The sequence below is a fragment of the Chaetomium tenue genome, assembly GCF_020726465.1.
Source record: "Chaetomium tenue strain MPI-SDFR-AT-0079 chromosome Unknown F5144scaffold_8, whole genome shotgun sequence".
Lineage (NCBI taxonomy): Eukaryota > Fungi > Ascomycota > Sordariomycetes > Sordariales > Chaetomiaceae > Chaetomium > Chaetomium tenue.
Genome location: NW_027117336.1, coordinates 240,696 through 256,191, shown reverse-complemented (window position 1 = coordinate 256,191; position 15,496 = coordinate 240,696). Strand labels below are relative to the sequence as shown.

The following is a 15,496-nucleotide window of genomic DNA, read 5'->3' as shown; positions in this document are numbered from 1 at the left end:
CTCGGCTGGGCGAGCCTTTTCTTGCCAGGAACGGCTCCATATCCCAGCAGACACAGCAACCATCACAGTCCTGCCAAACCGCCAAAATGACGTTCGCGTGGAAAGCCGCCGGCCTTACGTGAGTCAATTGCTCCTTTCGCCCCCTCTCGACGGGTTTTGCGATGTCACGAAGAAGGGGCCGAACGATCGGGAAACGCAAGGGCGGGGGACAAAAGCTAACGCAGCCTTTCTTCGAATTCTACAGCTACAACCGCTACCTCGCGGTCGCCGCCCGCGTCGTGCGCCGCAGCCTCAAGGATGACAAGAGACTTTTGGCCGAGCGCCGGGGCCAGCAGGACCTCAGATTCGCGAAGTGGACGGTAAGTGGGATTCGACCCCGGCGGAAATGGAGACGTCCCGACGATTGGAACACCCGGGGCTGACCAACGACCCTCTGCGATGGATGGATACAGAACGGCAAGCAGGGCGAGCTGAAGAACCTGGCCGAAGCCAATGCCCAAGCGTCTGTCGAGAGCGCTGCGACCGGTGGTACCGCCTAAACTGCGAAATGATGACGGGTCGAGGGGAAGGTAGAGGGGGATGGACAGAAACGGAGTGTAAAACTTGGGCGGACAAGCACAACAGAACCTCGTTTCTGGTGTTTGCAAACGTTGGGACTGTACCATATTGGGGGGTGACTCAATAGAGAACTTTGACAAGAACTGCTGCTGGACTTGAAATTGCTTGGCGCATCGTACTGAGTGTCCCACGCTGGCCCTGCCTGCCTTTAAGACACTAGACCTGGCTTCGTCTTAGAATATAATCTGGAACCTGCAAATGCCCGAACCCTAATCCATGCGCCAGCGCGAGTTGCAATGCGGCCCTCTACGTTGGTGAGAAACAGCGGCGAGCTAGCTTATCCACTCCAAGTTCGGATGCTTGGTCACCAGACAACTAAGGCACACAACACCTGCCGTTTATTCTGCTACCAGGCTACACCAAACAACTCACCCAGAAAAACTTGAAATAAAATCACCTCATCCAACTAAACCATGAATCCGCTCCACGATGCTGAAGCGACCTTGTCTAGGGGTACGTAAACTGATTTTACTTAGGCTCAACCCCACGTTCTAACGAAGGCCGCTGATGAAATAAATGCTCAGAGCTCATGGATTTCGGCATTAGCAACCCCAACCCCGGACCGTACTTCGACGCCTTCGAAGAACCTCCACCGCCCGTGATATCGAGCGAGGGCGTAGTGGTCACGGATATTACTGAGAAATTCCGAGCCGCTGCTGCTAGTAAGTTCAACTGGTGACCATAATCCGTTCTTGATCTCGACCTTTTGCTGACCACGCCCACTACCTGCAACGAACAACAGCTTTGGAGCCCGGTGAGCTCGTGAAAGATGCCTATTTCACTCTTTTCGAGTCCGTTGGGGCTCTCGAGGTTCGTCTTACCGAACACCATTTTCCAAGATTTCACTAACTTGCCCTCAGGTGATGGATCCTAAAATGGACAGCGGCTGTCTGGCTCCTGGAGAGTCTCTTGATGACGATTATGACGTGACACGGCAACTTTTGCCAGCTGAGGTGATCGGGATCATCGACCAGCTGCTCTCACTAGAGGTTAGTGTCCCCCCCCTCCCCCGGCAAACGTTCCAAGGACAAGAGCAGTTAACAGGGTGTAACAGATGGCATGGCATCTCGGCTACCCCCTTTCCCAGACGCTCTTCACGAGCGTTTACGTTGAAAAGATGCTACACCCAGCCCCTGAAACGCTCCAGGGCGCCGATTTTATCAGAGACCGCACCGATGAGTTTCCACGAGATCCTATGCATGCCGCCCTCAGGGCCTATTGTCTCGGCTTGCTAAAGTCTTGTTACTATGTTAATGAGCGTATTAAGAACGAACATTCTTACGAGGTAAATGCCTCTCATGCTGCATCTTGGATGGCAACGCTGACGGATCACGGGAAAGGAGGAGGATTTTGTGACAAATCCATACAACCGGTCGCTACTAGAGACCATCGATCGATATGAGATTCGTGACGAAATTATGGAGGCTCGAAAGATCATCCACGACATCAGCCATACACTGACGGATGAGTTGGCACACGCGCTGGGCTTCCGCCTTGAGCTAAGATCGGCTTTCCTACGGGCGATCGAGCTATCGGAGCTGCGCAGTGACCCAGAGTCCCTGAGCCTACCGTGGTCACAGATGCAGGGGGTCTGGGAGGTTGTCAACAAGACTCGCCACCTCGGAAAGCCTGTCCCGGAAGCATTTAGCACGAAGATACAACGGCGGCTCGCCAGCACGATGCCCCCGCGCCCCATCGTGCAGCCGAGCGCAGAGGAGACGCACGAGCACTTTAAGAAGCTGATAGCGGACGGTATTAATGTGCTCAACGTTCTTCACTACTCCGACTCGCAGAGTCTTCTGGTGGGCTTCGAATCCTCTTCCAATGGCATGAAGCTAGTCCTGACGCCGTAACAGAACTTTGTCTTGACGTTCCAAGCTCAAAAGCCCCAGCCGATGGTCTACATCCGGGCCATCCTCCAGAACTTCCTCTTCAACGACATGGTGATCCTCGGCCGCCTCAGCATCCGCCAAGTACTCGACGACGACCTTTCCATCGTTGTTCTGCCGAGCAGTCTCCTCCTCGACCGGGACAACGACTCCGTTGAAGCCCCCCATCACCCGCGCTACGCGATAGCCCACCAGATGGAACTCTTCCGCCAACGAGCAGCACAGTCCTACCTAGACATTTTCCGCACCTTCTGCCAAAACCGCTGCCGCGTCCGCCGCACCCTCTTCCACTCCCTTCAGGACTGGGAGATGGTCCAAGCCGACGCCGAAGAGATCGACCAGCTACTCCAACTCCAAACCGAAGAGAAGCCCATCACCTACCCGCCCCTCGGCGGTGTGCCCAGCCACTCCCTCCCGCTCTCCTCCTGGGCCTACCACTACAAGCTCCGCCTCATGGAATGGACCGTCCAGCTCGGCTTCGAGCTCGAAATCTACCAGCCCGACGAGCTCGCCGGCATGTACTGGTACCTCAGCCACCTGTCCCACACCCGCGTCCTCCACCTCGAACGCATCCGCTTCTTCACCGCGCAGCGCCTCGAACCCCCCGGCGCCGCCAGCAGCAGCAAGACCCGCCCCGCCGCCCCCTCCCCCGAACTGACGCGCTCCAAATCCTACCTCTACCTCGCGCACCTCGAAGCGGCCGCCACCTCGGAGCTCGCCGACGCCCTCAGCCAGCTGTACACTGCTCTCCTCCGCCTCCGCCTCCTCGCCCCGTCGCCCCGCCCCTACAGCACCGACGCGCTGCGCTACGAGGTGCGCATGAAGCCGTTTGCGCCCATCGGCCTGCCGGCCCTGCCGTCGTTCGAGGCCTTTGCGCACGCTGTGGAGCGGCCGGAGGCGTCGACTGCCGCGCTGCTGGATGGTGCGGCGCGGGCTGCGGGGCGGGCGAGGGCGACGTTGGAGGGGCTGGTGAAGATGGGGGCCGCGGAGGTGTTTGCGGTGGGGTGTGTGGAGCGGTGGAGGGCGGGGGTGAGGGAGTGGAATAAGGCGGCGATTGCGGTGGTGTTGGCGGTGGGGGTGGTGAAGAGGGTGGTTGATGAGGTTGGGGAAGGTGGGGTGGGGGTTGGGGAGCGGTTGAGTGTGCAGGTGCCGCGGCCGGAGGAGGGGTATCATGAGTGGTGGGTTGTGCCGAAGGTGGTGGAGAAATAGGGAGGTTTGGGGTGGGATAGTAGCGTTGTTGATGAAGGGAATATAAAGGGGTTACGCGGGAAGGATATTGATATAGGCGGGTGGGTGATGGGAAAGGTGGATTGGTTTCGTCTCTGATTGAACAAAAGAAAAAAAGAAATGATATTGCCGCCCTGACCAATCTATCCGCCTCCCGTCGCCGGTTAACTTTACATAGTTTGACTTGTAATATACAGTATTGTGTCCTCATGCCCCCTTCGAAGCAGATCGGCTGCCCCCCTTCAATTCCCCCTCTTGTTCCCCTTCTCCCCAACCCCTTGTCGAGGTTTGATCAACACGTTGCGTTTGGATCCAATCTAGTGATAGCCCAGGACTACAACTGCGTATCTGGTATCTCATAACCCAGCCTGATTTAGGGCGTCCTAGACGAGGATAAGTATTTCGTCACCCTTGATCAGTTCGTGCCACTAGTTTAAGCAGCGAGGGCCTTCTTGGCCATGGAACCCCGGAGGCGAACCGAGTGCTCGTAGAGCACATCCTTGAAGGCGAAGAGGAAAGCGGCCGTCAACACGCTCTGCGTGACCTTGGGGGCAATACCTAGGTGGGACAGCAAGTCAGCAGGTGGTCTAACAACACGGACGGCATAAGAAAAATAAATAGTTACCCTTGTACAGCCCAGCATACCCCTCCTCCTTGATAACCCTGTTGATGGCCTCGATGACGCCCTCCTTCTTGTCGCCCGACGCGACGTGCATCTGACTCTTGACGGTGATGTACGGGTAGGTCACGCTGGTAGCAAACAGCTTGCCGACCGCACCCAGGAAGAAGGCCACGGTCGGAGTCACGCGGCGCTTCTTCTCGACCGCGTTCTTCATCTGCTCAAACAGCGTGTACTGCAGGATCGGGTTGATGACCAGCACTAGCGCGGGCACCACGCCGGCGAACAGCGCCCGCGGGCCCTCGGTGCGCAGCAGGCCGAGCAGGGTGCCGATGGTGCTGGGCTTCTTCTCCCGCTTGGGCGGCGCGCCGCCGGGCAGGGTGTCCTTATCCCCCTCCGCCGCTTCGGCGTCGCTCGTGTGCTTGCGGGCTGTCATGCGCGTGTTGACGACCCAGATCGGGTTGGTGAGGATGACGGTGGCGGACCCGGCGATGGCGCCGGCGATCATGCTCTCGACGGTGGTCAGCTTCTTGGAGGCGCGCCCGGCCTTAGCGGCGGCCGACTCGAAGAAGGCGCGCGTCCATTCGTACCAGTAGTAGTACACAAAGTTGGTCACGCTGATACCGAAGAGGGCCGACGACAGACCCGAGTAGAGGCCCGCCACGCCCTCGCGGGCGATGATGTTCTGGACTGCGGCGAGGAAGGCCGTCTCGGCGCGCTTGGATTCGACTTGGGCGCGGGTTGAGAGGGTTATAAGGGGGTAGCTGGCGCACGGCGTGTTAGCCAAGAGGAGGCGACGGGTGTTGAAGAGCACAACGGAATAGGGACAAGGACAAGGACAAGAACACACGTGAGGGCCATGGACAGGACGCCGCCGCCAGCGCCGGCAAGGGCGTGGGCGACATTGTCGTTTTGCGGAAGCACGGGCTTGGAGAGGGACATTCTGGGCGATTCTGGTGTAAATGCGAATTGAAGCAGTTAGATGGGGTGACAAGGCGGGCGCAATCAATGATGGCGCTGGCGGGGTTCGATGCGCCGAGGTCAGGCAGAGATGGGAATCTGGAGATGTAAGGTTGAATGGCTTAGGAATTCCGCTGCTAGCAACAGCTGGAATGAACAATTATGTATGTGTATAGAATGGACCCGAGTATCAGGCTATGGAAATGCAATGCCTAGGATATGGACTCGATCCATTCCGTTGTTCATTTGCGGCCCTCCTGGATCTCGGTGCAGTTGATCTTGAGATGATAGTGCCGCTACCGAGGTCCGATCACAGCGGGACCCCAGGAAATGGCAGGGGATGGCCTCGGCGGGCCGGCGACGTCACTCGCTCACTGCCGCATGCCGGGCGGGTTGTTGCGGCAGTTGGAATCATGTGAAAGCGTTCGAACCCGACTTTTGCAACGGCCAAGATGCAACAGCCAGGGATCAAGGAGAATTTAAATGCGGAAGCGATGCGCATTCGATTTTGAAGTCGAGAGAGCATCAGACGAGCTTCAACTTCTGTCCTTTCTCCTCGCCCCTGGCTCACTCGGTGGGATTCTCAAGCCATGGATGTGAAGTTAGATGTATCTCGTTTCGAGATACAATCGTAATTCGTGTGCATTCCTTTGAACGGCCGAGCTAAAGTCAGCCAACATATATTTCTCAAAATCTTTTACCAAAGCCGTGGGTGGCACTCTGCCATCTGCTTCCTCGATGCTGTCCTCAAAACCCCGTCGCCTGGAGTGGTAGGTTACTGTGGGGGACAAGGAGCTGGGGAAATTTGAAACGACTGGCCGAGACCGCATGTGACCGTCGCGGGGCAATTTACAGTGCATAATACAGTCTTCGGCACAGTCCTCAGCACAGTCTTCAGCACAGTCCTCAGCACAGTCTTTCCGATGCTTGGCAGTCTATTTTTGGCCAGCTTCCCCAACCCCCAGACCACGCTGCAGACGCCTGGACGCGGCCCGGACTTCGAGAGCTGGAAAAGAAACATGGACAGCATGGCTGCACTCTTGTCCCCTCCCTCTCACCGATTCAGCCTGGCCCATCATCGGACGCGATTGTCGAGACTATTGGCGAAGAAGCGAAATAAGCAGCCTTGATCTTCAGATTCTGGGCGAGACATTGATGGGATCGGCCGATCCTGGCTTTCAGCGCGCACCCTGAAATCATCAATTCATCTCATCTGATGTCCTAAATTCAACATCAACTCCTATCTTTGGGAACACGCCATCCCGATTCTTCGGTTTAGACGTTACGGTGTCGTGGAAGGCGGAAGGTGGGAGGCGGAAGGCGATTGACTGTCCGGCAAGGCAATGGGCATGCCGCTCGCTCCAACAACTCTCGATTCCTTCTCTCAGCACCGGTGCAGTTCGGATGACTGAAAATGGTCACCATGCAGCACCCACCCCAACCCGTCTTTACGACTTCAGGCTCGCCATCAGCACAACGAGCACTGCCGGATAGAAGCGTGAATGGCGCCTCCATTGAGGATGCCTATACCGCCTTCGTTCTTTACTGCAACCCGGGCGTTCCTATCGATACTGACTCGGCAGCCTTGCGCGAGGCATTCCGCACTCCGCCGAAAAGTGGAGGCAAGAGCTTCAGTACCTACACACTGTTCGAGCTGATCAAGAAGCTCGAGACGAAAGAGCTCAAGACATGGGCCGAGTTGGCCTTGAAGCTGGGCGTCGAGCCGCCGGATCAGGAGAAGGGCCAGAGTTCACAAAAAATCCAACAGTACGCCGTTCGTCTCAAGGTATGCGCCTATCTTATTCTACGTGCTGGTTTATTGTCCTACTAACGCCGAAACAAGAGGTGGATGCATTCCATGCATGTCGATGCCTTCTTTGAGTATCTTATTGGTCGAGAGTCTCCGTATTGGACCGAGATACCGCCCGGGCATGTCCCAGTCGCTGAGTTGGAGCGGGATGGCGTCGCCGCAGAGGATGACATGGCCTTGCGGGCACTTCTGCCCCAAATCAAACCCCGAAGGGGTAGGCGGAAACCCGAGGATGACGAAACTGGCAAGTCGCCTTCCCAACGTCCATCCCCCCAAGCGGAGGAAGATGGATCCGGTGGGCAGGGCAACACGGCAGAGCCGTGGACGGCGCAACCGGATGGGAGGGGCAGCGTCTTCTTGTTCCCCCCAGCCGCCGACCCCTCGAGGCTAAACCCATCCGCGCCCACTTGGGGCAACGAAATCGTGCAGACGCCCATGTCAGCGTATCCGATACCACAGTCTGCGATCACACCCTCTACCAGGAACGCCTTCTGGGCAGACGAGCCAAGGTCGGCCCTGACTCCCTCGAAACCCAGATCCGCGAGCCGACGACATGGCGCTAAGGTGGTCTCGTCTGCTTGGCGGAGTGGCGGCATCGGCGCAACCGGCAAGACGCGAGGCAGGCCGCCTATCAACCGCGGCGCCAACGTCGAAGGGCCGTTTTCCGCATTTCCAACGTCGGACGGGCCTGTTTTTAGGTTCCCATCTCCCACTTCTGGCAAGGACAATCTCCCCAACTCCTCCGCGGCGGCTCCCACAAGCAACCCCGCTTCCATCAACAATACGGCACCTCCTGGCCCACCGGCGCCACCCGCCCCCCAGGACCCCCCGCCCCAACCTACGCAGACCGTAAATCACTTCTCCCCGATCCAGGAGTCGGCGCCCACTCGGCCAGCCAAGCGGAGAATGCTGTCGCTGCAGGTCCCTGAAAGAAAGGGGGGCGAAGTTCGGCTGGCTACGCCTCCACTTCCGGAGCCGGCAACGGCGCCGGTCGTCATGATCAACGGGCAATCGGCCGAGCCCCACGACCAGCCCGTGCTCGGACCATTCAATGACCAGATTGGTGGCATGCCTACAGAAATCCCGGGAGCCATTGCAATTGATTCTGTACCACTGGGACCCCCTATCCCCGGGCAACCAGGTACTTTCAGCCGGGACCCGACGGACCGCACTAACATGGCCGAAATCGAGGCCCTGTTCGTGTCCACCCTCTTGGATGGGGACTGGTTTGATATCAATCAACAACCGATCCCTCCTGGTTCCGTCGAGGAAGCGCTGGCTTACTCGCAAACCGTCATCGAAACCCTACGCAAGACGGCACTCACAAACGAAGCCTTCCTGATCAACCTAGCCGGCTTGGCAGGAGGCAAATTCCTGATGCCCAAGGGCAGCCTGCGCGTCAATCGCCTCGAGGAACTCTCCGACCGGACGCGGTACACGATCAGCTGGCAGCTGCAGTTTGGGGGCATCGTGGGGGTGTGGACCATGGACGAGACAGTTATGCATGACAGGTGGAAGAAGCCAAAGAAAGACGACGAAACAGCACCGTTGTCAGGGTCGGCGACCCCCACTGGAGCTGACGGGTCACAGGCGGAACATTGGAAAAAGAAGTACAAGGAGCTGGCGGCCACTTTGAAACAGCGCGACGAGGAGATGATGAGGCTCAAAGTGAGGGTTATCGAGTCGGTGAGAAGGGGTTGATCAAGCTCGGGTTTGGCGAGTAGGCACTGTAGGACTGTAAAACGTAGTTATATACCCATGTAGACTTGATACACGAAAACATACGGGTCTTCCATTACCCCGACATCTCCGTCTCTTGTTCCTGGTCAGCGTCTCTCCTTCCTCATCCCTAACCCTGACCGAGATAATGGAATTGTGGTGGGGGTATTTGATAAGGACGCGTCTCTTGGCTGAATCTTTTCTCGATTGGGACGTGGGACCGCTTGCTCCTAGCAAACTCCCACTCTCCCCATTCCAATTGCTCTTCGACTTCTCTTGGCCATCTTGGTCAGAAGCAAAAAAAGAGACGACAGGCAGCCTACTGACGGCAGTCAAGTCTCTCTTTTGATTCTAGTTAGAATGCTTTAACTACTGCTTGACCAGCCTTTCGCTCGTTCCATCCCGCCTTGTCCGTTCCTTCCTCAGCCTCGATTCGATGTCTTGCCCCTCGGCGCACCGCTTAATCCCGCCTTTGTGATTCGACGACGATACCTAATTACGCACGACCGTATCAACATAACTACCGTTTCTCTTCTCCCATTCCAACCTCATTCGAACTCCTACGCCATGCCGAAGCAATACGTCTTCTGTGGCCGCCCGCTGCCTCGGCTCGGGACCCGCCACATCTCGCTGCTCCTCGTCTTCCTAGCTATCTTTGCCGTGTTCAGCCTACTCTTCACCCTCCCCGGTTCCATCTCCGCGAGCCCGAAGTTGCGAGCCGCCGGCAATCGGTTCTCTATCCCGAAGTCGTTCAAGAGCCCCTGGATGAACAAGCTCAACCCGTTCAAGCAACCCTCACGCCCGCCGCGCATCCAGAAGACCGACACGGACGGCGACTCGGTATGGCACGCCGACTGGAACTGGCTGTTGATGCCTTTCAGCAGCTCCATTACCCTCGACGAGAACCGCGCCCTGCTACCCATGCTCAAGGACCGCACCCCGATTTACTGCTACTATGACAACACCGTCAAAAAAGACCGCTCGAGCGGCGACGCCGAGAGCGCCTTGCTGTTGACCTGGCGCCGCGCCTGGTGGGCTCAGGGGTTCAAGCCCGTTATTCTTAGTCCCGCCGAGGCCATGAACAACCCGCTCTACGACGAGCTGCAGAAGCTGGAGGACATGACCCCGAAGCTCAAGGAGGACCTGATGCGCTGGCTGGCCTGGGAGAACATGGGCGACGGCGTACTTGCCCACCACCTTATTTTTCCCATGGGGCCGCACGACGACCCATTGTTCACCTACCTCCGCCGCGGCGAGTTCCCCAAGTTGACACGATTCAAGGATCTGGACGACGGCTTATTCATTGGGTCCATGGGCGATGTGACCAACGTCATAAAAACTGTCATGAACAGCGCCGAGATTAAGAAGGCCGAGGATATCGTGGCGCTGGTGGAGTCAAGCAAGAAGGAGAACCCATTTTCTGTCGATAATGCACCCGAATCCCTGGCTTATTACTCGGCGCGCCACGTCGAGAAGCTGTATCCCAAGATCGGCGATGATATCGCGGCATCCCACGCGGCAGGGATAAAAAGCCTTACACGACTTATCAGCGCTCACCTACACCTCACCTGGCAAAACATCTTCACCAGCGGCATCGCCGTGGTCAAGCCACTGCCGCACCATACCACCCACCTCATCACTCCCGCATACGAGTTAGCCCAACGACTAGCTCATTGCCCGGAAAACCCACTTCCTAAAACCTGCCCACCCAACCGGCCCAACTGCCGCCTCTGTGACGACTCGAAACCGCTGAAGATCACAACCCCGCCTTCCTACTCTGGCGGCGGCACGCTATACACAATCGGCACCGTCCCACACCCCTACACCTCATCCACCCTCAACTACCTAAAAACACAGCTCTCCATTCCTTGGATCCGCCGCGACTCCCCGCGCGACTCGTGGATCACCTCCTTGACCTCGTCCCTCTTCAGCGATTCCATCTCCACCACCCCGCGGCTCATCAGCTTCAAAGAGGCCGTCGCCTCTGACGAGGACGACACCAACGAAACCAAAGGCAAGGGGAAGGAAACCAAAGGCGGCGCCTACCGCTCCCTCTGGCTCCCCGCCGAGCAGCCTCTCCCGGACGATCTCGACTGGCACTTTGGCTTCGCCCTCCCCGACGGGGCCACCTACGCGGACCAATCCACTCCCGGCTCCACGGATGACGACGCCACCGCCGCCACCACCAGCAAGGGCGGCGTCCCGCTCCACTCCTCCAAAGACGGCCCCGTCCCAACAACCGACGACCTCGCCCTCGAGCCCGCCCTGTTCACGCGCGCCCAAACCGTCGTGCTCTCTAGCACATCCCGCATCACCCTCAAGAAGGCCACGGCCAGCGCCGAGGACCTCAAGCTCCGCGACGCCGTCGAGGCCTGGAACCTGGCCGACACCGAGGCCTGGCGCTTCGCCCGCGCCTACCTCGCCCGCAAGTCGGTCGAGCGCGCCAAGTGGGAGGACGAGGAGACCCGCTACGCAGGCGGCGTCGGCGCGGAGAAATCGCACCCGCAGCAGCGGCCGGCGGGGCAGGGTAAGAAGGGAGGGGGTAAGGGGAGCAAGGTGTGGGATCGCTGGTTGGATCGGGATTGATCGGTTGTCTTTGTCTTTTTCTTTTTTTTTTTTTTTTGGAGGGGGAGGTTCCTCTGTTCTATCTTGTCTTGGGGTGTGTCAGCGGGCAAAAAGCGGGAAGGCGTTCAAGTTGGTTGTTGGACGGTACTGCGCTGTCAAGTAAGTGCTGGAGTTCTTCTGTTGGGGTTTCCCATGTATATATACATGGCCGGCGTTGTTCGGTTTCAACAATGGGTTTGTCACTTAGCTGATAGAAGATGGTTTTTCGAATGGAGCGGCCATCATTTTCCATATCTCGAGATCAGTTCGTCTCTTCGTGTACCGACTTTGAACCGGGGCGAAAGCTTACACTAGCTCGGCCCTGTCTCGAAATTTTATGGAACTCGGGTTGGGTAGGTCCTATGATTATTGGGTAACTAACGCGTTCTCTAGGCATGGTAAGAAATGAGGACACTGTCGGGGGTAAACAAGAGGTCATGACCATTCTCAATCACAGGGGGACTGCATGTAACCGGTATACTCCTTCTGTTTTATGAAAGCCCTATTCTACATCATCTAGTAGTAAGCTGCCCTCGATATTACATGCTCTCGGATCTCGCCAGATCCCCTCAACAACCATCCTCTATCATTAAGCTGGCCGAGTGCCTGAAAGTAACAACATATCGATGTGAGAAAAACCTTAACACTACATCTCCATCCTTTTCCGCCGGTAATTATGTCATGATGCCGACACCTGCCAACAACTCATCAATCTCGCCTAACACCTCATATTCCAAAGGCAGTGGTCAAATCACGTCGGGTAGCGACATCAACGGCCAGGTGTTTGAACTGGTCCTCGAGGGAGCTCACGCCGCCCGGTGGGCAGTTCTCACCACGCTTCTCCGGAACGTTGGAGAGGACGACGCCTCCATTTTCGTTTAGGTCGTGGATGTCGGGGAGCTTACCCGTAGGCACTGCCCTGGTGGATGACTGCTGGTTTGTGGCAAGCGAGGGAGTCAAAGACGCTGCAGCATTGCCTGTATAGTGTGGCAGAAAACCTTGGGCTGTAGTCGAAGACAGGGCACTGCTGGTCGGCCCCTTCTTCAGCATTGTCTGCCAAAGCTTCGCACTGCAAAAACATCGTCAGCATGTTCTCGAAAACATCATTGTTTATCGGCGTGGGAACCATACCCTGGGTTCTCCGGGCGCCGGTCAACCGGCCCAACAGAATTGTGGCCCGCACTATCCTCAAACTTGAGAGGTGCTCCCCCTACAATGTAATCCTCGGAACCGCCGTTGACCTGAGTCTCAAAAGAGATGGTCCTGGTAAGTCGACTCGCAGTGCAGTTATCCTCACTAGCCGACACCCCTTTGGCATCGGCCCGTTGCAAGGGCGTCATGGGGCGGAATGGGTCACCATCCGAGTCTGTTGCGCGGTGATTGGACTCTTGCGAGAGTTCAACAGACCGCTCCTTGACAGGCGATGGGGGGTAGAAGTGCTTCCCGTCATACTTGGGCAAACCCTTGACGGCAGACTTAGGCGCCTTCCCCCAGTACAAAAACCGGGCACGGCGCTCCTCTTCAGTCAGCGGACGCTTGTAACAGTAGTCTTGGTCTCTGGCCGTACGGGGGTTGACACCCTTGGGAAGCGTGCCAAGCAAGTAGGGCACCCCGAAGTTGGACGGTTGTTTGGTGCCGTTTCTGACAGAGCGGCCCGAGTCATCAGAAGCCCGGAGGTTGCCTTCGGCTTGCACAGGGAGAGCCATGTGTGCGGGGAAAGGCTGGGACACCGACCGCTGCTCGCTAACGCGGAGGTGCTCTAAGCTCTTGGATTCTGTCGCGAGCAGCCGCTTCTCTGCCTCTTCGTAGGCCTTCATTTCCCTCGCATACTGGCTACCCGTCCAGGTAGAAGCATAGCCGCGAGGATGAAAGACGGGGGCCAAGGCTGCGTCGCTCGGTAGGCCTACCGTGTTGGGAAAGCCATTTATCCCCGGGAATGCCGGTTCCATGGGACTCCTAAACATGGCTTTGGCACCCTCACCGATGTTGGTGTTGGTACCATAGGTGGCAAGAGCAAGTCGGCGATTGATCGCCTCGTCCATCTCTTTCTTGGTGGCTGGAGCTGCGTATCCAAGCGGTCCAGCTGGTCCAGACGGCTGCGACGAGATTCTCGCTTCCTCCGCGACGGTTGAGGGTTGGGGTGGTTTCTTATCCTCCTTCCCCTGTGCCGTCTTAAAATGCGCGTCCTCGTACTCAAGCTGGGTCCTCAGGGTCGTCTCAAATTTATGGATGTGACCTTTGATGATCTGAATCTTCTGCTCCATGTCCTTTTCGTCAATCTGGTGCCGATTGTATTGCAGCTGGTCCTCGTGATACTTGAGGTTTTGCTTGAAAGAAGCAATCTGCTTCTTGGTGATGTCGCTGGGTCTGATTGACGAGATCGGCGGCGCCGCGGCCGCATTGAAGTTGGCATTAGCTGGGACAATGTGGTTGACAACGGGTGGGATTCCGGAGAGACTTTGGTTGGAGGGAGCGTAAGACGACCCCGTGGGCGCCGCGCTGGGTTGGGTTGGCTGTGGCGGCATGTACTGCCCGGGCATTTGGGGAGCAACGCCATGCGGAATGCCAACTACGTGGACAGGGACCATAGGATTGCCCAGATGGCCTGGGAATGCCCCAACGGGGTATATGATCTGACCGTTGTAGTAGAATGGCTCGGGCAGTGAAGACTTGGTCTTGCCTTGCTTGTCGTCGTCGGCGATCTTTGCGTTGTGCATGTCTTTCAGGGCGTTGCCAGTTGCAAGCGGCGCCGTGGCACCCTGTGGGAAAGAAAATCCCGGGGGAAGATGAGTTCCCAATGCCATGGGCACAAAAGAGACCGGGGCCTGAAGCGGCTGGAATCCCGGCGGATATCCAGTCATAAGCTGGGGCATGGTCGGGACCGGTTGACCGAGGCCGACAGAGGCAGCCGGTGGCTTGCTCGATACTTCCTTGTCCGAGGCACCTTGGCCATCCATCACAGAATTATCACTCTCTCTCTTGGCGGTAGGCGACGGTGGGCCCCGGGTATTGGGGACGATTCGGCCGCCGGCAGTGACACGAACATGTGTAGGAGAAACAACGGCTTTGTAAAAACGCTGGAAACCTTCGTCTCGCTGAGCTGGGGCACCGGTGGGCGCGGGGATGGGCTCCGTTGTTGCAGCTTCGGTCTCGCTCCGTCCTCGGTATTTCCATTCCATTGGACGGGAAGGGTCGTAAGGAGGATCTTGGGTGATATCCCGGGCAGTGTCCCGGGGAACTTCCCGGGGGACTTCCCGGGTAGGAGCACGCAGTGAGTTGTGGGAAGCTTCCCGGGCGAGCTCACGGCCCATACGGCGGCTGACGGTGCCCTTAAATATGAGCTCATCTGAGGTCACAGAGGAATCATCCTTGTGTCTGATGGTGGACGGCTTGCAGCTGGTGCCCGAAGCAGAAGATGACTCTCGTCCAGGGCGACGAATTATATCAGCTAACGCCTTTCTATTAGCTGCATTTCATCAGACCAAGGGAGTCGAAAAACCTACCGATCTCAGGGTTTCGAGCCATAGGCAAGATCTCATCCGGAATATGGTTCGTACGAAGACCCATCAGCTCGGTGAGGGTGTAAGTTCGGCGAGCCATGTTGTGAATTATATGGGCAAAGACGTAGTACGTTCGATGCCTCGGTGCGTAGTGCCAGCGTAACAAGGTGGGATAGAGTTTGTCGCCGTCGGATGCTGATGGCAGGTACTGAAGGACAAGGGCAACGACGGGCGGTACTAGAACCTTCTCACTGTTCCGGTCTGTCAGTCTCTGCTCCTCAAGCTGTGACACAATGAATCGCGGCAAAAGAGAGCGATGAGTTTCGCGGGGACTGTTGGCTGTCATAGAGTCAATTTTGACCTCTATAAACCTGCAGCGGTTGTGCAACTGAAGGAGATGCTTTATCGCAAATATGGTTGAGGGGGTGATTGTGTAGTCTTCGAGTTGGAGGTCTTTGAGGTGCTGAAGAAGGCGGCGAGCTCGCTTGCGAAGAGATGGTTGCCTCATTTCGTCGGAAGGGAAAATAAAGCGAATTTATTGGGTTGTGGC

The 15,496-nt window shown here is 57.2% G+C and overlaps 5 protein-coding genes across 5 annotated transcripts; 3 read left to right on the top strand and 2 right to left on the bottom strand.

Moving 5' to 3' along the window:
- Positions 1 to 33: 33 nt before the first annotated feature.
- On the top strand, positions 34 to 826 carry F5144DRAFT_587257 (mitochondrial ATP synthase epsilon chain domain-containing protein). Its single transcript, XM_066789828.1, has 3 exons — positions 34 to 118; positions 245 to 359; positions 453 to 826. Exons 1-3 carry the CDS (start codon positions 87 to 89, stop codon positions 537 to 539), a joined length of 234 nt encoding a protein of 77 aa, XP_066638250.1. The 5' UTR covers positions 34 to 86; the 3' UTR covers positions 540 to 826.
- A 315-nt stretch (positions 827 to 1,141) lies between these two features.
- F5144DRAFT_661339 (Mak10 subunit, NatC N-terminal acetyltransferase-domain-containing protein) lies at positions 1,142 to 4,133 on the top strand. The gene is made up of 6 exons (XM_066793292.1): positions 1,142 to 1,280; positions 1,361 to 1,428; positions 1,479 to 1,607; positions 1,673 to 1,903; positions 1,959 to 2,420; positions 2,475 to 4,133. The coding sequence occupies exons 1-6, from the start codon at positions 1,148 to 1,150 to the stop codon at positions 3,714 to 3,716; spliced, it is 2,265 nt and encodes a 754-aa protein (XP_066638249.1). The 5' UTR covers positions 1,142 to 1,147; the 3' UTR covers positions 3,717 to 4,133.
- F5144DRAFT_400272 (mitochondrial carrier domain-containing protein) lies at positions 4,057 to 5,474 on the bottom strand. Its single transcript, XM_066784815.1, has 3 exons — positions 5,204 to 5,474; positions 4,360 to 5,117; positions 4,057 to 4,292 (listed from the first exon to the last, which is right to left on the bottom strand). The coding sequence occupies exons 1-3, from the start codon at positions 5,293 to 5,295 to the stop codon at positions 4,168 to 4,170; spliced, it is 975 nt and encodes a 324-aa protein (XP_066638248.1). The 5' UTR covers positions 5,296 to 5,474; the 3' UTR covers positions 4,057 to 4,167.
- A 753-nt stretch (positions 5,475 to 6,227) lies between these two features.
- Positions 6,228 to 11,739, top strand: F5144DRAFT_542115 (ARS binding protein 2-domain-containing protein). The gene is made up of 4 exons (XM_066787183.1): positions 6,228 to 7,099; positions 7,157 to 7,632; positions 7,822 to 8,791; positions 9,227 to 11,739. The coding sequence occupies exons 1-4, from the start codon at positions 6,728 to 6,730 to the stop codon at positions 11,426 to 11,428; spliced, it is 4,020 nt and encodes a 1,339-aa protein (XP_066638247.1). The 5' UTR covers positions 6,228 to 6,727; the 3' UTR covers positions 11,429 to 11,739.
- F5144DRAFT_616274 (uncharacterized protein) lies at positions 11,740 to 15,046 on the bottom strand (the record flags this gene model as incomplete). Its single annotated transcript, XM_066791830.1, has 3 exons — positions 11,740 to 12,515; positions 12,578 to 14,894; positions 14,950 to 15,046. The coding sequence occupies 3 exons, from the start codon at positions 15,044 to 15,046 to the stop codon at positions 12,173 to 12,175; spliced, it is 2,757 nt and encodes a 918-aa protein (XP_066638246.1). The 3' UTR covers positions 11,740 to 12,172.
- Positions 15,047 to 15,496: the final 450 nt, after the last annotated feature.